Genomic DNA, 24038 nt, shown 5'->3' with positions numbered 1-24038 from the left:
TATGTAGGACTCCCATATGCATAAAGTTTATCAAACTGGACAAAAACATTAATCAGTACCTTATGCGTTATAACATGTAGCCAAGCTTACGATATTTATATCGCTTTTGTATTGCATGCCAGTAAAAAATAGTCACAAGTTGTGTGGTATGCACATATGCATGTAAATTATCACTATTCTTGCTGGACATACACATACATATATATAAATGGCACATTGAAATATTGTAAATACTGTCTGATAATTACATAACCTTGACTGAGGAGAGTTTCAACTCACATGAGTATGACAATCCGAACAATACAGATACTCTCGAGATCTGTCAGCCAAGGAGACAAAAAATTTCATCATATTTTAGAAGCAGGTTCTATTTAACACGTGAGATCTTTTAGTGCACCGTGACTCAATGTGATGCTAAGTAATTAGTGACGCAGGTGTAAAATCAGTGCTGTTTGGTATAAAGGCACACAGTCTTGGTTCTAAATACTTATTTACTTGTAATTGTGAGACACAGTGTTAGCGTCAGCTCATCAACAGTATTGATCTGTCATTTGACTCCAGAATTTTCCAAGTGATCCTTGTGAAAACGGGTGATATCTTCTGACCTGAGCATGGTCTCCGGAACGGTGATAGCTCTCGGAGCTGTACTCGCAGGACTGGTTTACTTTGTCTTTTTAAGGAAGCCCAGGTGGAAAAATGCTCCTCCAGGTGTGTCAATTATTTTCATGCAAAAATTAGTAAATGCATAAAAACTAATAATGTAACATTTATCTAGGGCCTCGTGGGTTGCCTTTGATTGGAAATATGCTCCAGATGGTAACAATTATTAATAGAAAACTTTCACTTAAATCGGAATAATTGTCGAAAATTGACCTATCTGAATCACACAATATTTCTCTTAATATTTGCATAGGACAAATTTCAACATATCACCTTTGGCAAGTGGGCAAAGGAATATGGGCCTTTGTATAAAATAAATTTTGCTTCATTAAAGTAAGTCATAAATAGAATTAACAATTACGTGAAGTAATTCACCCATATGTTTGTAACCCAGTTAAAAAATAATTTTACACAAGTTTTCAGTGGTTAATAAAAATTAAGTTATAAATACAATTTTACGCTAGGACAGATCATATCTCTTTATTTTGTAATAAATTTACTGGGTTACAAATGTCAGAGTGAATTGTGTCATGTCAATGATATTTATTATGCTTTCTCTTTCTCAGCATGCTTGTCGTCTCGGACTACAAAATGGTGAAGGAAATATTTTCTGAATCCGCATTTTCTGGGAGGATGGACCTTGCAGACTTTGACTTCATCTTCGACGGCAAACTGCACGGCATCATAAGCACCGAGGGCGAACATTGGGAGGAACTTAGGCGATTCACGCTGCGACAATTACGCGACTTTGGTTTCGGGAAGGGCACGATGGAGGATTCCATCATGTTGGAAGTTCGTGACCTTATCGACAGTCTTAAAGAGCATGGCGAAAAACCTGTCGAGAACATAAAGGAGAGACTTATGCTTGCGGTTGTGAACGCGTTGTGGGCAATTTGCACGGGGATAAGGCACAAGCAGAACGATCAGGAATTGTTGGACATGTCGAATAAGGCGAACAAGTGAGTGGAAACGGAATTTTTTTGTGCATGCATATAATGGAAGTTTAATTGTTTGTAAAAATAAATTGTTAGCCAATGCACAGAAATTGTGTAAAATTTAGCAGGTTAATGTTTTTCTCAACAATTAGACACAAATTGAGATTACAAATTTAAAGTTGATCAATTAAAGGTGCAGTTAACATGCCGTAATATACGGGAAGGATTGGAAGTGTGTGAATTTTGTATAGTCAATAGTTAGAAAGTTGGAATAACCTTTGAGGAAAATTACAATTTGTAATTTTATGAAGAACCTCGTAATTACTATAACATTTTACTTGCATATCATCTAAAGAGTTTGCCTTATTGTTTAAATTCATAACTTCCAAAATTTAAGTTTGGAGTTTAACACTCGCATTTAGGTTGGAAAGGAAATGAGATTATTTTAAAAGCTATATACAAAATAGTATTTACATTTTTTAGTCCCATTTAAATATTTTTGAGCATTTTGATTTAAAAATTTATAATTTCTTTCCATTTTTTTGTGCTATAGTGCATTCGAAGGAATTTTGGATGGTGGGGGTGCCGTCGTATTTATGCCATGGCTCGTAAGAATTTTCCCAGGGTGGACTGGATACGATAAAATAAAACGGGCACTATCCGATTTGGCCGATTACATGCGAAAACCAGTAATTGATCATCAGAAGACGAGACAGGATGACTTTGACAGGTGAGAAATTATCAGTAATGTGAAAAATTAAATGATTTTTGGTTTTATTTATTTTTTCACAAATTGGCAGGGATTTTACCGACGCGTTTTTAAAAGAGATTGACAAAACTACGGATCCAAATTCGGCGTTTATGGGGAAGTTGGGTGGTAAGATTAAACAATTACATGGACAAAGAGATGGGTATACTTATGCTTTGCCCATGCACATTTGAGTGCCCGTTCTTCAATATTCTAGTGGAAATTAGCTGATGTTTTATTTGTCAATTAGTGGACAACCTAGTCACCACTCTGGGCGATTTATATTTCGCTGGAACTGACACAACTGCGACCACGCTTTCATGGATGATGCTTTACTTCACTAAATTTCCTGAAACTCAGAAAAAGTTTCAATCGGAAATTGAATCTATTACTGGGAATACGAGGGCAATTACAGTTTCAGATAGACCAAAGTGAGTACATGAATTATAATTTGTTTTAACGTTTTGCAATAAGTGCCTATGTACATGCTTTTTAACGGCAAAAATGTTATAAATTGATATGAAAATGAAAATCTGGTAGACTTATTGTTTTCAATTAGGTAACTTTACAAAATTGATGGAGTTCATTTACTAATATAAAGTTGCAAAATGTTTAATTTTTCTGAACATGTCTGATATATATGCAAGGTTTGTCCTAAAGATTGCATAACAGTAATTAGCTTAAACTTTGACCAATTTTTCCAGTATGCCGTACACGGAAGCCTTAATCGCTGAAACTTTGCGTTTCTCGACTATTACACCTCAAGGAGTGCAGCACAAAGCCATGAAGGATCAGGAATATAAGGGTTATCTCATCCCAAAGGACACCGTAATCACGGCAAACGTGTACCATATCCATTTTGACCCGAAAATCTGGGGTGACCCCGAGAATTTCAGACCGGAACGATTTTTGAGCCCGGATGGCAAAACGTTCAAGAAGCACGACGCCCTGATTCCATTTTCGACTGGGAGGAGGCAATGTCTGGGAGAAACGTTGGCGAGAGACAGCCTTTTCCTCTTCTCAACTAACATCGCACAAAGATTCGACATTGAGTTTGACAAAAATGGGCCAGATCATGGATTCGAGTCCAAATTGTCCTTTATTCTGACGCCAAAACCGTTCAATGTGATTTTTAAGGACAGACTAGCTTGAAACGAAGCAAAATAATTAAAACTTAACAATTATGCACTTTTACAAATACGTTCTCGCATGTGTTTATTTCGAACAAAATGTTTCTTCTATTTTAAAATTTGAATAAATGTTTTTTCATAAATGTTTATGAATATTTTCATACAGCGTTGGTCAATTATTTACTGAATTAATTTGCCGTAAAACCTCCATCGACAACGAGAGCTTCGGCATGAATAAATGAAGCGTTGTCGCTCATTAGGAACAAAATCGCGTTAACAATTTCCCAACTTTCCGCCATCCTGCCCATCGGGACACGGTCGAGGTATGGCGTCCCGCCGCCAGGATTTCGTTCCAACCAGGATTTAGTCATATCCGTTTCGAACATTGTGGGATTGATGGAGTTGACTCGGATTCCGTGAACGCCAAGCTCCACCGCCATAGTTTTCGTCAACATGTCCAACGCAGCTTTCGTCGTGTCGTAAATTCCGAGCGATTGGGAAGCAACTTTCGCACCCTGAAAAAATGGGATTATCGACAGAAAATTATTTGCATGCATTTGCATCGAGCAAGTAGATTCGCAAAAATTGGCCTACTAGTAGTTTATGTTGCTACGCTAAAGTTTGCGAAATTCCAAATTGCGATTATTGCTCAATTTGTGAAGATAAATAAATATATTGCAAAATTTTCACAATTTTTGTTCATTGCAAAATGTCAATAATTGCATCCCTCCTCCTCTTGACCTTCTCCTACGTGACACGAAAATACCCTATCAAAATAGCTGGCCTATTACTTTTGGCCGGCGTTGGGGTCATGGGTCATGAACTTCGGTGGCATGGACGCGTCCTCGCCACCGGGTCGGATTTGATGCGTCTTGTTAAAGCGATCGGATATCTGGTTTTGTCGGCGTGGGTGGTTGACACCGTCAGGCGCTTGGTGCTCCTCGTGTTGGATACTGGAGTCAGGCTGTTTATCATGCAAGGAACCAAGGGCAGATTCAAGAGGAAATTCATAAAAGCGGAAGAGCATGCACGATACGAGGGAGGTCAAGGGTAGAATTTTATGAGACAAGGTGAGTGGTGGAATTTGTGGGTGAGAAATCAATTTGTTACAAAGTGGAAAATTTAGTGATTTAAATTTCTGAAAATGTAAATTTTAAAGGTGGAAACTTTGAGTTTACGATTAAGGGATATTAAACTGGATGAGCATCAATGACCCTGGCATTGATCGAAGTATGAAAGGATGGAGATGTAAAATTAAAATTTTACCCTACCAAAATATTTTTTACTTTTTTGGAAAACGGTAACGAATAAAACGCTTTCTTTCAGAAAATTGTCCGTAAAATTATTTACCCCTAGATTTTAAAATTAGATAATTAATTATTCAAGTGTTTACAAGTACCTGTGATGATACGTTGATGACACAGCCACCTTTCCCCCGTTGAATCATGTCCTCCACAACGATCTGGCTAACGTTGATTACTCCTTTCACATTTGTGTCCCACATGCTGTGCGATAAGCAAGAAAATTAGTCAAAACTTTATACTAAAATATACATAGCACAAAAAATTAGCAACCAGCAGATTGGTGAAATTTGCGGCTTTCGTTTTGTGCCAACTTGCGCGAATTTCACTGGCTTTGTAGAAAGGTGTTCCATTTTGGGTTCGAAATTGGGTATGATAAGAACATGACTTACTCGTCGAAATGTTCCGGTTTGACGTTTAAGAATGGTTCGACATGAACGACGCCTGCATTGTTGATAAGGTACTCGACTCCGGTGACCTTTCCGGTGAGAGCTGTCTTCGTCCCCTCCCAGTCGGAGACGTCGGCGGCAATAGTTTCAATTTTTGGAAATTCGGCCTTCAATTTCGCCAAGTTGTCTGGATTGCGAGAAACAGCGATAATTATGGCGTCTTGTGCATGTAGGGAAGCGACAAGGTCGCGACCGAGACCTGAAATAATTTAAAAATAATTTTTGAGCAACAAATGTTGGATATTTTGAAAATAATTGAAAATTTTTGGGAAATATATGTATACATACCGCGAGCTGCTCCAGTGACGAGAACTTTTTTCCCTTTGAATGAAATTGTTAAAGACATGATTAAGTGAAATTAGGAAATATTCGTAAAACTTGGGAAAATTGTTTGGAAGCGAGATGACTGCCGTGATTTATTTGATGGACTATTGGTCAAGTGACATTAATTGATACCTTATCAATTGATTCGTGGTTCCCCGGAGAATCCAGAATTCCCATTTGATAAGTTATACCTTATCATTCATTATGTACATAATGCGGTATGGCAGTTATTGATTTAACATGTAATGTAATCAAATTTTTGAAATGTATGCATGTAAGAACCACGATATTTTGAATTTCTGCAGGAAAAATATGGTAAAGTTTATCAAACTGGCTGATAAATTCAATCTTCTAAAGTTTTTTACGGAAATTTAAATTATTTCGAGTGTATGAAACTGTGTGCATTTTATTGCATTACAGAAAAGTACTTATTTTTCATTCTGGTATTGCATGAAAAGTATTTTATGGTAAATACAGTGAAATGCAGACATATGTACTAAAAAATTCATGGATTTAAAATAAAATATTTACTATCTCTTCACAAGCATATTTTGATCAACCGCATTACATTTTAATTTAATTTTCTTTTATAACCTTACGGATTTAAAAAGCTTGTAATAAGTTTGGACACCAAGCTTTGTGGATACATAAACTTTATAAAATTACAAAATAGCATTCCATGAAAAAAATTGCCTTTCGATTACACCGAATAGAAATATTTACGAATAATTTAATTATCATTATGGTCAGTTAAATTGTTTGCAGTTAAGTAATTTAATTAAAACCTAATTTCAGTTAGGTAAATTTAAAAAATGTACAAAATTTTCCGAAAATTTTTCAAAATTTTCAAAAATTACCAAACAATTTAGCAAACTTTACCCTTAGTTTTGATGAGATGGCGTTATTATTCGCTTCTGCACGAATCTGAAAATCCTCGCTGTAGTAATCGTGGAGACAAAGAAATGAGTCAACCAACCACCACCACCCAATTTGAGGCGGTCATGCATTAAGCTCGTTGGCACCCTTTCCCACCCCTTAACATTGACGTCAGGTCACATCTCGAACTTTGACCTGGCCCTTGATTTAAAAAAATGGGTCAAAGCTATGTGCAAAAATCTGCTCTGTCATTTCTGCACGGCCCTCAATCGTACTGACTAAATTGAACGTTTAGTCAGTGTGCCCCACTGTGAACTCATTCCCATTCCTTGGCCGTTGGTTTGCAATTCACCACAGAACCAGAGGAACACCTGTCAAATATTTATCCTCACGAAAAATTGAAAATTTGTTAGTTTAGTTCAAGTTTAAAATTATTAATTGGCGTAATTAAACAGGTGTAAGGAGGACGGATTGGGATTTGTGGTTGTGAATGTGAAGTGAGTCCGGACGACGGGGTGGTTCAGTTTTATTTAAGTTGATCTCAGGGTGGAGGAGGAAATAAAATACGGAAACTTTGATAATTTTGGATTCCTGAAATTAGGGTGGAGGAAGTAAAGTATTGATAAGGGAGGAGGATGGAGGCATCAGTCATTTATTCGATCGGATTGGGGATGCAGGTCAATATTAAGAGGACGGATGGTGAGTTTTGATTTTTAATTGGTCATTTAATTTATTAACGGAGTGGGAGGAGGTGTGAGATCGAGTTAATAATAAAAGGGGGAGGAGGGGTAATGATTTTGTGGACATGTTTTTTAAGTTTTTAGATTTCTGAGTGGACTTGTTGAATTACGAGTTATCAAAGATTAGCAATAATTATAGAGCTATCGTTCATGTTTGTGACTTTGTGAGGACCTTCGAGATAGGAATTAATGTGTATTGGATAAGGTGATAAGATAGATGGGATGCATAGTTGCAAGTTTTAGATATTTTGAATGATGATAATTATTTATAATGAATTTTTTGACGAAGCGATTTTGAAAGTCAGATAAGACTTGGGATTTAGTTCCAGTAGCGACAAAATTAGATAATACATGAAACGAAACATTATATTTAGTTTAACAATCTCTTATCATAATTTACCTTCCTGTTTGAAATTTTAATCGCGAAATCACAAATAATCCACGGAATTACTCACAGTTGCATTGTATCAAAATATGCAGCGTTTGTTGTTATTCATTTGTTGCTTACAACAATTACAGCTGCTATTGAAATTGTGTCTCCAAAATATGTAATTATGGCCCCGTCACCTTGAATCATCTCCTTATCAAAGAAAATTTCCTTTTTTAAATTTTCCTAAATGAAGACTGACATCAATCCCAAATCGAGAGAAGAATCGTTGATTGATTCAATATCCATTTTCAAGATCAAGACGACTGCACATTCATTTGCAGAATTTGTAGACATATTTCATACTTATTTGCCAGGTGAGGTTAGTAAGAGGTGGATGGATGGATACATAATCTGCGAATTTGGATAGAAATGGCGAATGCAATGCAAGTGTGGGCCGACTTGTGAGGGTAGTGTTCTTGGAATCATGACCTTATTTGGTCATTGGTGCTCTACGAGAGAAGATTCGACTCCCAAGATGAACATGAAAGAGATTTGGTTGGATTTTTTTTACGAATTTTTTTCGTTGTTGTAAAGGAAAGGACATCACAAGATAAAGCTAAAAGTAGACAATGGACGTAGGAAAATTATTTTGGGGTTTGAAAATAAGAAAATTATCCGAGGTTTGGGCAGATTTGCAATGTTTTTCGAGATTTGTTGCACCAACCTTTTGATTTTGACCTGAAATTCGCCCTTCACTTGTCAGATTTTATGCGATTTGATTTATAAGATGGGCTATTCTGCATGAGAGAGAATTGTTTGGTCGATTTCTGTCGAATTTTGTGGTGGCATAAGATAATGACCGGTAGCAGTGTGGGTGTAAAAGGAGGGTTGAAATAGAAAACACTTTTTTGTACAATTTTTTTAGGGGACAAAAGTCCAAGGTCACAAGGTCGTAAGGGTAGGTGACACGATGTAGTGTGGAATTTATGGTGAGAGAGAAACATAAACAAATTCCGTATCATATCGCCAAAATTAAAAAGATTGCCTTTTGTGGGCAATAAATTCCATATTGTTGGCTCGACTAAGGAAAAAATTAAAGATTATTCCAGTCCAGTTTTGCTTCTTAAAAAATTGGCATTCTTGGTCAATTGCAAGTGGCAGGGTCAGTTTAAAAATTAGAATTAGCGTGCGAATAATGACCCCGGTTCTTCGTAAGCGAGAGTCATTTAAATTAAGCTAAATAATGGAACATGCATAAATGATGTGATGAATCAGAATTTTGACCCCTCCTGGTACGATGATCTTTAAATGACCCCAAACATGAGTCATCCGTCAGTTAGTAATTACGTAAGTATAGCGAGAATGAGACCAATTAGAAATAAATTTGGGATTCAAATGAGTAAAAAGCTGTCTAGAGTTTCGTTATGCTTTTCTTCACGAAATTGATGTCTAGTTATTGATGCCAAATTTGACTTATTTAAATTAAATGGTTGTTTTAACTGTAATTGTTCGTCTTCTTGGATCTCTTGTGTTATTTATTATGATGATGATTTTTAAAGTTGGTCAGCAACTTGTTCTCTTTTGGTGGGGAAGTTTTTTAAAAGAAAAATTGGACCGGTTCGTAATCAATATTTGGAATGTGGAATTTGGGATGTTGATGTTGATGTTGGTCGTAATTTGAGTCTGATTTAATTTCTTGAATGGATTTGTACATCTGTGTAAGGATGGATGACTAACAGACAATTTATTATTTTTGCAGGTCGCGTCCACACCGCCGTCGTTTCCGGGATAAATTGGGAGACGAAAAGCGTGACGGTAGAGTGGTTTGAGAGAAATGAGACTAAAGGAAAAGAGGTGAGGATGATTTATTCCTTAAATTGTGTAAATATTGATAAAAATGTAACTAAAAGCACTTTTAAATTCATTCCAGATCGACATTGAAGCTCTTACAGGCCTAAATCCAAACATCACGACGAAAAATGTTATTCCCAACAATACCATGACGAACGGTATCATGGCGATGGATCAAACCCTCGTGGACCCACACAATGTCACGGCCAATATCAACTACAACAATGGGACGACAACACAGAATAATAATCAGGGTGGAGGTGGTCGAGGGGGCAAAAATGATATGAAACCACCGCCGGATCGCAATGTGAGTAAAAAAGAGTAAATAATGATGATGTAATTATGAAATTCGATATATGTAGCATGTAAGGTGAATTAATTTTGGTAGTTTGTTTACGTATTAAGGTATTTGGTAGTTCTTTTTACTTTTTCTAAATGAATGCAATTCACGGGAGTTAACTTTATAAAGTTGGCAAGTTTACAAATGTTTGCAAAAGTTTGGGAAGGAATACGTACGGAGCCCATTTGGTCCAGTATCGTAAAGTTCTGTTAACCGGATTCCATTAGTCGCAAAATATTTGCATAAATACTACGTCATCTGTCCTTGGACCCTGATAATACACCGTGTACTATATTTGATGCTTTTTCTCTCCAGCTCAATTGAAATTCGGACCAAGTTATCGATTTAAATTGACATATTGACTCATCGTTAGTCATTTTGTTCTAAATTATTTTAGTTGAATCGATTTCCTGTGTTGTCCTTGAAGTTTGGAATCAAGGTTAAACTGAAGGGGAAGAGAAAATGCTGGACAACATTTTTTGAGTTATTAATTGATGATTATGAATCGTAATGGAAGGAAATGAGTGATTGTCGTGTGTAGTAAGTTAGTGAATGTTGTTTTGAAGGGCAAAGACTATGATGGCGTGTCGTGTCGTGTGTGGTACTTGGAATTGTATGGAATTTCTAATGGGATTTTTTACTGCAATATTGATGACCAATTTACAACCTGTATTGTCATCGAGAAAGGGATAGAGAGAGACGGTGCAATTTTCTGTCCATTATGCTTTCCTATCGACACGAAACGACATGAGTGAGTGAGGACAAATAAGTAGAAGTGAAGGACAAGTCGAGTACCTATTTTATTTATTGGCTGAAATTGGGATGGATGGAGAAAGTAATGGAGAAAGTTAGGGGAGAAAAGTAGTAGTTATTTGATACACAAAGTTGACTGAATAATGACACAAGACAGGATGTCTATCAGGACATGAAATCCTGGATGGGAAATTTATCCTTATAACGACGTGTGGAGGTAGGTAGGGCACAATTTGTGGCCAGGAGGGAGACCAAACTGTTCTGTGGTTGGAATTTTTCTGTGGAATTTCAGTGTTAACTAAAAAAAAAAGTTTTACGTGACGCCAAGTGACATGGGGAGACAAAAAGATGTAAAAGTAAGGAATATTTTGCATAATTTTTGCCAATATTTTTTTATGATTAAGTTTGTGTGTTTAGTATAGTAGAGGAACTGGTGGTGGCATTAAGGCATTTATTTACTTAGCTAAACTTTATGTACCTCCGGAGGTATTGTTTGTCGTGGTGAAAGTCTTGGAATGGATGGATCGATAAGATGCCTTTTGTTGAGAGGTCTTTGCTCTTTATTTATTACTTTGTGGAAACAAGGATTGACAGATTTTGAGTATAATTTAGCACTTAGGATTAGATGAGAGGAGAGAGAAGGAAGAAAAGTTGGGTGTAATGCAAGGAAATTATGGGTGTAGAAAAGTTGCGACTTTGTGATTCCGGTTTGTGTTTCCGGTGATGGCTGTTCTTCTTAGGTTTTGAGGACAATGACGAAACGGTAATAAACCTTAGATTTGAGTCGACCTCGACAAATAAGGGGACATATTGAAATCCTGGAATTCAGATTGCCATTTTGGTTTGAGAGTGATGGACACAAATTTAGATGGGTTTGTTGCCTTATGTCATTTGAAGTAAGTAGGTCTTGTCTACTGAAGTGGAAATGTCGAATGTTTGAGTTGGAGTTAATTTCATTAAATGAAACGGGTTAGTTATATTGAGAAGAAGGAACACGGAACTGTATGTAGAGCATGATTTAATTGATTGATGAATAGATAATGGAACTTGGTAGTGTTGGGTAATTCGACCATTTCCAATTGATCGTACCTACTTACTTAAGTAAGGATAATCATGTCTCGGTGTGACAGCGACACTTACGTGAGATCAATTATTTATAGACCCGGCACTGAAAAGACGCGCTGAATTACATGGATTTTCTTAGTCAACCGACACGGGAAATGACAATTACAGAAGAGTTAATTTGATATGATAAAAGTGCACTTTTGTTCCTGGAGGTTGTTTGATGTAGGTAAATAGTGTCCCAATTATGGGACGATTATGGAACAATTTAGTTGACAAGGAGAACGCCGGTAAGGGTTATTTATTTATTTGTGAACTGCACTAACCCGTTTTTGTTTAGTGGGGAGGATGTCATTGACGGTTTGTCGATTCGATTCGATTTCTTCTGCAAAGTTTCATAAACTTTCACCCAATTCGGTTTTACTTCCTTGTTCCGTCACGTATTGTCTGACGTGGGATCGTACGTTAAGCATGTGATCAGTTTTATTGGAATTTTACCCCACAGTCTCAACACTCCTTATGTGTTAGTTACTAAATATTCCCCTTTCCATATAGATCACATGCTTTATGCACGCCTCCTGAGTGGAGAGGTGAATGTACATATTCAATTCCAATTTTCTAATGATATGATTATTGGACTGGAGAGTTACATCACATCAGTTCAGTTGGTGAGATTGTGCTGGGGAAAGTTTGATCGTGGATGTTTCTACTCTGAACTGAAATGCCCAGAAATAAATCGGTGTCAGGGCTGAGAATAATTTATATTAGTTAGTCGATATTATTGGATAGATTGTGTTGTTTTTTCTCGCAATATCCGGTATTCTGGTCAGTTTGACTCGGTGTGGGACACAGTTCAGTTTTAATTTACTAGTATGTGTAGTGGGAGAACAGTGTTAAATTTCCGGGGTGAAATTTTCATGGCTTCAATTTCTGTTATAAATGTCCAAAGTGTAATTTAATTAAGTAAATAATTCTGAACATATCGTTTTTTTGTCCATAAAAAATTACAGTAAAAATTCCGAGGTTTTCTGTAAATTAGAAATCAAAGAAATCGAACCTATGATAAAATTGTCCAGGAATGGACTAAGTTATTTCTTGCATGAAAATTTGTACTTCGAGTTGAAAGTGATCTTCAAGCAGATTTTTTGTAAATTTCGGCATGTTTGACTGGTGTGGTTTACTAGCTACGTGGTGTCAACCGAAAAGTAAGAAATTGATCAGTCCCGTGATTGAAAAAAAGAAGGTCGAGCCGATTTGGACTTCGTCAACATTCGAGGGTGGAAATTATACTCGGAATTTTCACAATGTTTTTCCTAGCGCGGGTGGAAACGTTCAGAAACTGTGCGTTCTTTCCAATTCGAACTGTTCGGGTGGGGGGAAATTCATGCGGAATTGTAATTTTGAGAAAAAAACCAGGAATACGAAAAAGTTGAGTGAAAAGTTCCTTAACGCGCATGCTAAGCTTGGTTGGGATGGAATTAATGATAATGGGAGTGGTGATAAAGGTGCCAAATTGTTCTGGGTAAGTGTAAAAAATGTAGAGTTTATTATAGAAAGTTGTATCAAAATTGTACGAATTACATATGTCACATTTTTAAGTTAGGTAACATAGATATGTTGAGATTATTGTATTTTTGCATTCAAATTGGTTTGCAAAACTAGCAAAAGCTAAATAAATTTTTTCAAAGGAATTTATTTAACGAATTTCATTTGGTTACTTTGAATGTGCGAGGAGAACCGTATCGTATTTTTGTTTGCATAATTAATCTTATTTGGACTTTTTGCATTGATTATTCTGTGTATACTTTGTTCGCTTATTTGATTGTTTGCATTTTCATGGTTTATTTGGTGAGAGAGATGACGTTGAAAATCAGACTCGTCGTGAAAGTTGGTTACCCGGGTGATGGAATGTTTTGCTTTCTCCGTGTCATGAAACTGAGCCGATGACAAATTTGCACAACTATTCGTTACACATAGTTAGGTATCGGATTTGTTTGTGCGTGCACTACTTGCTTTTGAGAAGTACACTCTAAATAATTCGGTAATCAAGAAATGACATTACCACTGCGTGAATGTGTATAGCCGATTCTTAATTAATTTGCGGTAAATTGAATAGAGGTACCAAACCCCGAATAAAGTGTTTTATAAGATCGGTGGATTATATAATCTAGTCAACAAGGTGTGGTAATAAATTATTACCACATTGTTCAGAGTGTATCAAAATTGTGTGTGCATACATGTACACACGAAGAGAAAGTTGGAGTGAGAATGAATGTGGGGAAAGGTTGATGACTTTGAGGAGAAGGAAGTAGTGAAATCAGTTGTAGGTACAACGGGGGTTTAAGTATGACCAACAATAAGAAACAGGTCAAGACGACGACGCGCGGGGTCAGGGTGTGATCAAAATTTTGAATTTTGAAAAAAAACATTATTGTTTAAATTGAATGAATAATTAGTGTATTTATTTTGTTTCAGATTCCTGCCGCCGCCGTGACAAAGAATCAGCTGAATGCAGGGAACGGGACTACAGGTAAAAAACTAAATTATGAAATGGGAATTTTATAATTTTATTCTGTTTTTTAAAGTTGTGACTTTTAAGATTAGAACACGATTCTATTCATTATTTAAAAAATCTGCTCCTATTTTATATCGTAAATCCTGTCACTAGCTGGAAGATGCGTTTCTTGTACCTAGAATTCTTCAGATTTAGTAAAAATGCGGAATCATCCCCATTTTTTGCGTGTCTCGTTAAAGATTAAATTTTGCTAGAGAAGAACAACAGGTGATAGTTTTGTTTTTTTGTGTGCTCAAATTCCTGCATACGCAGCAGATTAGATGAGATGATTATGTAGAATAAAATGTCATGAATGTTACTTTTTTGCGCTCATGTTAAGCAGTGCGTGAAACAAGACGATTTTTTTATAATAATAAAGCTTCACATGAAAGCTTTTCAGGCTCCGCATGGACTTGAATTCGCACCTTTTGACAATTAGGATTTTTCTTGTACAAGAAAAAGACAACGTCTCAGTAAGTAAAGTAAAGTGGAGTTGGGAATGTTTTTTAAAGAGATTAAAATTTAGTTTAAAGTTTAGATTGTTTTGTTATTTTGAGTGTAACGGAAAATGGTCATCGTTGCAATTGTGGCGATAGGAGAGCACACGACGGGTGAGTGAGTGACATTTGGTCGCAAATTTGTCAGAAGGGGGGATATGCAGGATGAATGTTGTGTCGATTTGGGGGGTCAGGAGGATAAAGTTGACGTGGTAGGAAAGTATCACATCCTTTATATTTAGCAGGGAGGTTTTTCGTCATCTTTTTTTGACGAACTTCCGGTGCGATCGTATTTTTTTTGTAATTTATGGTAAATTCTAAAGCTAATTTGTTATTGTGTGTGAAGAGAGAAGAGGCATAGTTTTAGTGGAGGTTGGACGATCAGATCGTCATGTTCGGCCAAAATTTGGTGGTGACTTGATTTACATAGCTCGATTTTGTAAAAATATAACTTTACATTGTGAGAATTTTGAACCATAATTGGGAAGAATTATTGAATTTGTGTGCAAATTTTGTGCAGAAAAGAGTTATTGTGCAGTTATTGGGTCAAACAGTTTTTGTTCAAAATGGTCCAAGAAGGGTTACGATATACAATGATTTTGTTGCAATTTGTTGCTAATCATGGTTCTTAAAACATTACGCCTAGTTGGAGCGGGAGGACGGATACCACGCGGTACCCGAGCCACCCAACACGTCGTGGCGCCCGCACTTCCGCCACAAACTAGGATCGAACCACCTCCACAGATCGTGGAGGATGACGCGTTTATGGAAGTCTCTTCGAACGGGACAGGTGGCACCGTAACACGCGGGAGTCAACAGGATGCCGCGGCGTCCAGACGGAGGTCAAATGTCGTAAAAGAGGTTGAAAAGTTAAAGAAAAATCGAGAAGAGAGGCGCATGCGTCAAGCGGAGTTAAAAAATGAAAAAGAAAATTTAATGAATATCGATCCGGGGAATCCGAACTGGGAATTTTTATCAATGATAAGGTGAGTAGAGTAAAATGAGGACCAGTTTTTAGTCCAGTTTTATGCATTTGTCGAAGTAACTCCAACTACGAAATCAAATTTATTTGCAAACTGGCTGAAAATTTGTCACCAATTATTTTGAAAGAATCTTAATTACCGTTTTATTTGCAGAGAGTACCAACAAGATTTGCAAATCACGCCGTTACGTGACTCAGATCCGGTGGAAGATCATCAAATAACCGTTTGCGTCAGGAAGAGGCCTATGAACAAGAAGGGTGGGTAGTTCACCTTGACCTTTGACCTGGATTTTGTATGCAAATGTCCATTATTTTATTTGTTTAGAAATAAACCGGAAGGAAGTCGACGTGATTACGGTGCCTTTGAAGAACACGGTGACGGTGCACGAGCCGAAGCAGAAGGTGGATTTGACCAAGTACCTTGAAAATCAGCACTTCCGCTACGACTACGCCTTCGATGAGTCCTGCACGAATGAAATGGTCTACAAGTGAGTGAAATTACCGGAAGTGGAGAGCAGTTAAAATATGGAACACAATGATTGATTACAAGCGAATCGAATCTTCTAATTATTTTGCAATTATTGAATTGAAAGTTATACACTTGTTAAATTGAGTTTGGAGTGTTTTCTTTACAACAATGAAAGCATTTCAATATAATTTACGAAATTTCTGGATTGGAATTCGCGGGATCGCTCATGATTCGCAAAAAAATTCTGTTAACTATTTTTTCCCAAGCTTAATGCCGAGTAAAGTACGAGTCTAAAAATTGTGTGTATGTGTGCAGGTACACGGCGCGTCCCTTGGTGCAGACGATTTTTGAAGGGGGGATGGCAACCTGTTTCGCATATGGTCAGACAGGGAGCGGGAAAACTCATACGATGGGGGGCGACTTTAACGGGAAAACGCAAGACTGTGTGAAGGGGATTTACGCCATGACGGCGAAGGATGTGTTTCGCCTTTTGAACCTTCCCGCCTACCGCCCCCTGGCTCTCCTCGTGTCCTGCTCATTCTTCGAAATCTACAGTGGCAAGGTGCGTCCTCATGGAGGAGGCAGGGATGTTTAAATGTCGTTACGACACATAGCACATACCAATTTCCCCAAACTACGCCATGGCTTCAACATGGCACCACTATAGCTACTAACTGCATTACTAACTTTGCTCCATTTTTCAGGTTTTTGATTTACTCGCTTCGAAAGCGAAACTGCGCGTCCTTGAAGACGGCAAACAGCAAGTGCAAGTCGTCGGATTAACGGAACGTTCCGTTGAAACGGTAGAAGACGTCTTGAAACTCATCCAAGTCGGCAACTCGGCCCGCACTTCTGGTCAAACATCCGCAAATTCGAATTCATCCAGGTCTCATGCCGTTTTTCAAATAATTCTCCGCACTCCGATGGCGAAGCTTCACGGAAAATTCAGTCTTATCGATCTCGCGGGAAATGAACGTGGTGCAGATACGTCCTCCGCTGATAGACAGACACGCATGGAGGGCGCTGAGATCAACAAGTCACTCCTCGCGTTGAAGGAATGTATCCGTGCTTTGGGACGAAAAGGGGCACATTTGCCGTTCCGTGTGTCTAAATTGACCCAAGTTTTGAGAGATTCCTTTATTGGAGAGAAATCGAAAACGTGCATGATTGCAATGATGAGTCCAGGATTAAACAGTTGTGAACATTCGTTAAATACGTTGCGATATGCAAATCGTGTCAAGGAGTTGTCCGCTCTGGATCCAGCGAGCGCAGAGGCGCAGAAGATTTCGAATCGGAGAGAGCGAGAGTATGATGACGAGGAGGAAGACATGATGGACAGCGAGAGTGATTTGGCCCATTTAAGGAGTTTGAATGTGAGAATTATTTATGGAAATATATGCAAATTATTTACGATATCAGCTACACAAATTCATTTTGTTCAACTTAAAGCTAAAATTATAAAACGAATGACATGTGAAATAATGAGATTGAGAGGAGATTAGTCGGGTTAATTTGCAAAACAAACTAATTATTTCTGGATTTTGCAGGAGGGAGACATGTCTGGGGAGATGTTGACGTTTCACGAGACGATCTCGAAGGTACAGGAGGCAGAAGAAGAGGTCGTCGAGTTTCAAAAGATTATCGTCGACTCGAACAACCGCTGGCTCAATAGTGACAAGGCCCTTCTCATCATGACCAACCAGGTCGACTATGATCAAGATGGTGCGTTACCAATGAATTCAAAATTTCTCGTGGCGGAATATGATTCCTAAATAAATCCGTCCTTGAAATTGCCATATATTAATCTTAATTTATATATTTTAAATCTTAATCATGAACTATTCTTAATCCACAGCGTACACCCAACAACTTGAAGAACTATGTACAGAAAAAATATCCATGTTGACCGAATTGCGAAACAAGGTTGTAAAATTTCGAAATTATTTGGCCGAAGAGGAAACTATTTCTAGAAAAATTACCAGCGCGGCGCCAAATTCGAGACGATAGCGAATTAAACCAGATTGTCTTAACATCATTCATCATCACCTTATCAAATTTACTTCGGATGAAGAAAAAATTAGTAATTAATGAAGAAAATGGTTCAAATTCGATAAAGACGACGTCAGACCGCAATTTAAATCTTGTAGAGTGAAATCATGTCTTGTAGTTTTAGTGAATTATCACGTAATGTAACACACTAACAACTACATATGTGCTGTGCTCCTACTAATTTACATAGTATTTATTATTTATTATGAGAGAAGGCGCTTTAGTGAGACAGGTGTAGTGTTTGGTTAAGGATATAATGTCGTCAGAATTACCAAATTGTCAGTGAAACTGTAAATCCGGGTTAGAATAAACATGTATTTGCTATAAAAAGTAATAATTTATAATATCCTTTAACTGCCTAATTAACCACAAAAGCTTACCATTTTACTAGTTAAATAGTTAGTTTGTGAATAATTAATTTATTAAAAAGATAAGACTTTTTGCATGCAAGGAAACGGTAGTGATATGGAAGGAAGGATTTTGTTTAGATTTTTGTAATGTGTAACATTAAATGCAATCATTTTCATAATTATAAAGTCAGACTACATGATTAATTATGATTAGTTTATAATTAACGAATTTAACAATGCAAGTTCCTCTGTGCTGGGTTTAGTATAACGCTTTTAAAAAGTAAAAGTTTTCATCCAAACTGATCATCATTAAGTATTTATTTAACTGGAGAATAGCAATTAGTTAATTATCAAGAACTCCCTTGCCAATTCTGCTTACTTTACTCTTATTCTACTTAATTATTTAATAATTTATTGGGTTTTGTATCGCTTTAAAAATTAGTATTAATTGAAATTGCTCCAAAAAAACACATTTATACATATGTATCTCTTCTCGGAACGTTTGTGATATTTAAGATATTGAAGAAAAGTAAATGGGTGATTAAAGTTAAATGGGAAGACATTAAATTAACGATATTATCAGTATCACAATTATAAAAAAATACGATAAAACGTTCTGTTTAGACTGATTTTATATGAAGATAAGTAAGTTAAATATTTGATAATTACACAATTGGTCAAAATGCAATACATACATATTTCTGAAAATTTAAAATATTTCCTTTGCCTTTTTTATACCTTTTTTGTATCGCTTTTTTAATAACTTTTATTAACTAGGGTTCATTTCAAAATAAGTTGGTGACAAAATTATGCATCACTCGGTGACAATTTTGTACTAACTTACTTTGAGTGCTGTTATAAGTTATACATAGTTTCTCAAGGTTTTTGGCTGGTCAATTAAATAGAATTAATCTTTTTCAGTCGCGGGATGCTAATTAAATTAAACACTTATGAAATGTCGAGTGGCTCATTGTTTGTTGGTAAAAGAAAGATTATTATGATAACTGCATATTAATGTCGGGTTATTATTATTCTTGAGAGAATCTGGGTATGATTATTACGATGATACGATTTAGTTGTAATTAAAATTTAGTAGTTTGACGTGTAGCGACTATTACCTAATTTGCATAAGATGCGTGAGAAATAAATATTTAAATGAAAACTGAGCAGGTGTAAAAAAAATTGAATGCATGGCTGGATTTCAAAACAAGAATTAAACAAAGAAATAAACAGGATGGAAATGTTGTTTTGCGTGGTTTCATTTTCGTCATCGGCACGACACTGCCTAAAATTTGCAAAGTTCATATGCTTGAGAACCAATTTTAAGCCCAATTGAAATGAACAGTAAAATATAAGCGTCCATCCACTTTAATTAAAAAATTGAAATGAAAATTTTCATCCTTACGGATTCCGTCCTTGGATGAAAACTCTGCCAAAATGTTGCAAAACATAAATGGTTTTGGCTTGGCCAGAATGTTTTAGTCAGTCAATGACATTTTTCCGTATTCATTTTGAAATACTTTGAGCAGTTTTTTTAACTAGCTCTAAAAAGATCAGCGTTTGATGATTAAACTTCCATCAATCAATTTTATGAAAAATTGATTCTCATAGGTAAACGATAATTGTTTGAAATATACATAATACTTTTATGCCTGAATTAGCTAAATATGTATAGGGGAATCGTTCCACTATTACCTATCGGTATAAACTTTACGTAAGTCCAATATACAGGACCTATATGCATAAAGTTAAGTAAATGACGTTAGTTACATTGTATGTATATGAGTTGAGTGTATTGAGATTTGAGGCATGTATAGTTATGTAATGCATTCCTATACATCCATGATTCCATGTCATCTGTCCTGTTTATGTTGTTGTTGCTGAGAATATAAAAAAAGTAGCAAAAACGAGACATATCCATACACAAAATACTAACCGGTTTAAAGTTGTGTTGTACTTTTTGCCTGTCTCTTTTTCAGGCGTTAAGAGTATATCAAGTCCGAAGCTTAGGATTAGTTTGCAGTTAGGTAGGATTAGTTAATTAACTAATTAGTTAGAATTAACTAATTAGTTAGAAAAAAATCAAAATTTTTATCTCCTAACTATGTAAGCCTAAAAATTACCGATTTTTAGGTGCATTAATATCTTCATATTGTTAAAAACGAAAGGCGGTGAACATTTTTCAAAATCTCCATTTGAATACATGGAGGAAGGGAAAGTTGAGACACAACAATTCAAACAAAAAAACCCGCATCAGCCAGCATGCTATTCCGCCTTAATGCAATAATTATTTAATAAATATTTGATTTACAGATAATTACTAAATTCCTGAATATGCGACTCCCATTAAATTTCGCTTCCTGGGTGAAACCTAATTCCACCTCTATCAAGCCAATGATAAGACAACGACACTTATCCACGACCCGGTCGTCGCCACAAGCCGCGAAATACTATTTGTTGTCGTACACGTACAATCCAGAAAATCTAGTGGAACGCCGCGCTCCGCATCGTCCAGGGCACTTGGCATTGGCGAAAGAGTTCACGACCGGAGGAAAGTTGATTTTGGGGGGTGCATTCGTCGACCCGATCGACGGCGCAGCGCTCGTCTTTCGAGGAAGTGAGGAGGACGTTAAGGAATTTATTCGGAGGGACCCATACGTTCAAAAGGGCATCGCGACAGGTCATAACGTCAGAGAGTGGAATGTGTTGGTTGGAACGGGGTTGGAAAATAAGTGATAACCATATTTATCATGGGTTAATTTAGGATTCAGGAGTCGGGCAATTAGTAATTAATAATTAACAATTCAGATACGAAATATCATAGGCTAGTCTAATGCTAGTGAAATTAATTGTTAATAGTCTAATTAATAAATGTTAATTTTGGATTAGTTTAGTTACATTGAAGTTTTACTTGCAAATTTTCAGAACGTAGAGCTAAAATATCTATGCGTTGTAAATACGGAAAGCTATTTTTGAGACAATGAAATAAAATTTTTGCATGGAATTGCCCATCTATGAAAACAAATTTATGGATTGTTTTAATTGGAGAACTTTATGCATGAAAAAATATTTGATGTGAATTTAATTTATCAAATGTTAATCACAATTGCAAAGTTTGTCACATCTCAGTTTTCACTAAAAAATGAAAATCGAGAATAACGGAGTTGGTCAGTAATTAGAAAATCGCAAAAAAAATTCTTTTAATCTTATCAAGATTTTTTACAAATTGTTCGTCATCTCATTTACTCACAATTTCCAACATTTTAAATCTGCATTACTTTATCTATCCCTCACTTCCATTCCAACAAGTCTGCCCCATTTTTCGCAAAAATCGCGAATTCTCAACTTGCCAAAATTTCAACCAACCAAGTTACGGAAAGCAGGCAGCGCCACATCTCCGACCCCGAATGAACTGGGGAGTGAACCACCACCACAAAATTGAAGCATGCATGCTCTTCTCCCACAACAGGCAGACTGCCGGCCCACCACGTTCATCTTCGCTCCACAGTTCTGATTGTTTAAGTTCCCGAACTTCTTCTTCGAAATTTCGAAAAAATGGTAAGTTTCCCCTTATCTTCTTGTCTACCTTTCTAAATAAACGAGAGATCTCTTACAGTAGGTGTGGTTTTCGAATTGGGGAACCCACTTGAGCTGAAATTATCGTAAAATTACTTTGAGGATTGATTTTAATTAATTTTTATTTTCACAGGGTTTCGTCAAGGTGGTGAAGAACAAGGCTTACTTCAAACGGTTCCAGGTCAAGTTCAAGAGGCGTCGTGAAGGGCGAACGGATTACTATGCGAGAAAACGGCTTATCGTGCAGGACAAGAATAAGTACAATACACCAAAGTACAGGATGGTTGTCCGATTCTCCAACAAGGACATCACGGCACAGGTATGATAAGAATGATAGAAAGCAACGGTTAAAAACTTGGATTTCTTTTATTAAATGACAGTTATTAAAGAATTTTTTTCTCTTATCGTGTGCTTAACACCGATAACCTATAAATTGAGAATGATGATAAATAAGCTCCATATTCATACGTGCTGGTCTGCTTTTCAAGACGGGACTGACTCGATTTAGTTTTATATTAGTTATTTTATTCGAATATAACTAAACCATAACCATTATTTACGCATGTTTCATCTTGTTATCAATTATAGATCGCATACGCCCGAATTGAGGGGGATGTCATTATCTGCGCCGCCTACGCCCACGAACTGCCCCGCTACGGAGTTAAGGTCGGTCTGACCAATTATGCTGCTGGATATTGTACCGGACTTTTGCTCGCGAGAAGGGTAAGTAGTGCTGTAGTTAATTGATTAATTATTATAATAAGGGTGATCTTATTGTGCGGTATGACCCTGCAGCTGCTCAAGAAGCTGGGTCTTGATGGGATTTACGAAGGTCAGAAAGACATAACTGGCGAGTACTACTGCGTCGAGGAGGCGGACGGTCAACCCAAACCTTTCCATGCCGTATTGGACGTCGGTCTTTACAGAACGACAACTGGCGCGAGGATCTTTGGTGTGTTGAAGGGAGCCGTTGACGGCGGGCTCGATATTCCTCACAGGTTAGAAAGTTGAAAATTAATATATATGGAAAATATTTGGCTGAAACGATCCGTAAATTAAGACCTGAAACATTCGTAAATATAGTAGTTTAATTAGTAAAGGGTAAATTATCTCGAGAAGATGAACCTAAGAAATTAACAATCCTAAATAAATGTTTTGTCATCCAGTGAAAAGCGCTTCCCTGGATGGGACTCAGAGGGGAAGGAGTTGAAGGCTGACGTTCACCGAAACCACATCCTAGGCAAACACGTCGCCGACTACATGAAAACCCTCCTCGACGACGACGAGCAAGCTTTCAAACGACAATTCTCCAAATTCATCAAGGAGGGAATCGTTGCCGAAAACGTAAGGGCCCAATTTTTTATCGGAAATTAGTGTTGAATTTGTCTCACAACTAAAATTAGTCTATTTTCCACTAATTTGAGGGAAAATGTAAAATTTTAGTTGCGTTTTTTGCCTGAAAGAAATTCTACAAATTACAGTAAAATATATCCTAATCTTTCTGTAGGAAGAAAAGATATTTGAAAGTTTCCTACCTTCATGAGTTTTATGTAAATTTTACCAAAATTGCACAATTATTTCATTCCCGTTAAAAAATGAGCCCAGTTTAAAATTGTAGTCAAATTTGACTTGTCCACCACAATTTTTATATTAAACTTTGGTGGACCAGTGACTCCTGACTAAATTTTAATTTTAATTTTACAGCTTGAGACGATCTACAAGAAGGCCCACTCTGCCATCCGCGCTAACCCTGAGCCACCCAAGAAGAAGGACGCCTCCAAGGTAGTCAACAAGCGCTGGAACCTGAAACGCCTCGCAGGAAAGGTGAAACGTCACCACGTCAAGCAGAAGAAGACCGCCTACCTCGCCAGCCTCGAGGTCGAGAAGGCGCGCAGTTAGATCATCACCATCTTCACTTCGTTTTGATAATTTCGTCATTTCTGTATCAATTTATCTTCCCTGTTTGGTACGAAATGATGAATAAAAAATTCTTGTTGGATAAAATTTATCTGTTTGTTGTAA

General features: G+C 36.8%; 5 protein-coding genes across 5 annotated transcripts; 4 read left to right on the top strand and 1 right to left on the bottom strand.

Annotated features, from left to right (window-relative positions):
* Positions 1 to 281: 281 nt before the first annotated feature.
* LOC110853359 (methyl farnesoate epoxidase) lies at positions 282 to 3628 on the top strand. Its single transcript, XM_022101623.2, has 8 exons — positions 282 to 708; positions 776 to 816; positions 914 to 993; positions 1227 to 1619; positions 2149 to 2325; positions 2396 to 2472; positions 2594 to 2774; positions 3048 to 3628. Exons 1-8 carry the CDS (start codon positions 612 to 614, stop codon positions 3493 to 3495), a joined length of 1494 nt encoding a protein of 497 aa, XP_021957315.1. The 5' UTR covers positions 282 to 611; the 3' UTR covers positions 3496 to 3628.
* LOC110853360 (L-xylulose reductase) lies at positions 3532 to 5672 on the bottom strand. The gene is made up of 4 exons (XM_022101624.2): positions 5512 to 5672; positions 5167 to 5422; positions 4873 to 4978; positions 3532 to 3988 (listed from the first exon to the last, which is right to left on the bottom strand). Exons 1-4 carry the CDS (start codon positions 5567 to 5569, stop codon positions 3662 to 3664), a joined length of 747 nt encoding a protein of 248 aa, XP_021957316.1. The 5' UTR covers positions 5570 to 5672; the 3' UTR covers positions 3532 to 3661.
* A 1072-nt stretch (positions 5673 to 6744) lies between these two features.
* LOC110853474 (kinesin-like protein KIF2A) lies at positions 6745 to 19681 on the top strand. Its single transcript, XM_022101741.2, has 11 exons — positions 6745 to 7122; positions 9293 to 9387; positions 9464 to 9691; positions 14015 to 14069; positions 15237 to 15576; positions 15727 to 15830; positions 15898 to 16060; positions 16357 to 16603; positions 16746 to 17414; positions 17589 to 17763; positions 17897 to 19681. The coding sequence occupies exons 1-11, from the start codon at positions 7059 to 7061 to the stop codon at positions 18046 to 18048; spliced, it is 2292 nt and encodes a 763-aa protein (XP_021957433.1). The 5' UTR covers positions 6745 to 7058; the 3' UTR covers positions 18049 to 19681.
* A 1093-nt stretch (positions 19682 to 20774) lies between these two features.
* Positions 20775 to 21176, top strand: LOC110853477. The gene has a single exon (XM_035854378.1). The coding sequence runs from the start codon at positions 20775 to 20777 to the stop codon at positions 21174 to 21176; it is 402 nt and encodes a 133-aa protein (XP_035710271.1).
* Positions 21177 to 21841: 665 nt separating this feature from the next.
* On the top strand, positions 21842 to 24024 carry LOC110853476 (60S ribosomal protein L5). The gene is made up of 6 exons (XM_022101745.2): positions 21842 to 21998; positions 22150 to 22335; positions 22605 to 22739; positions 22812 to 23014; positions 23183 to 23360; positions 23721 to 24024. Exons 1-6 carry the CDS (start codon positions 21996 to 21998, stop codon positions 23913 to 23915), a joined length of 900 nt encoding a protein of 299 aa, XP_021957437.1. The 5' UTR covers positions 21842 to 21995; the 3' UTR covers positions 23916 to 24024.
* The last annotated feature ends 14 nt before the right edge of the window (positions 24025 to 24038 follow it).

This window comes from Folsomia candida, unplaced genomic scaffold (assembly GCF_002217175.1).
Source record: "Folsomia candida strain VU population unplaced genomic scaffold, ASM221717v1 Fcan01_Sc008, whole genome shotgun sequence".
Lineage (NCBI taxonomy): Eukaryota > Metazoa > Arthropoda > Collembola > Entomobryomorpha > Isotomidae > Folsomia > Folsomia candida.
The sequence above is the reverse complement of the archived record's forward strand: the minus strand, read 5'-3'. Positions and strand labels throughout refer to the sequence as shown.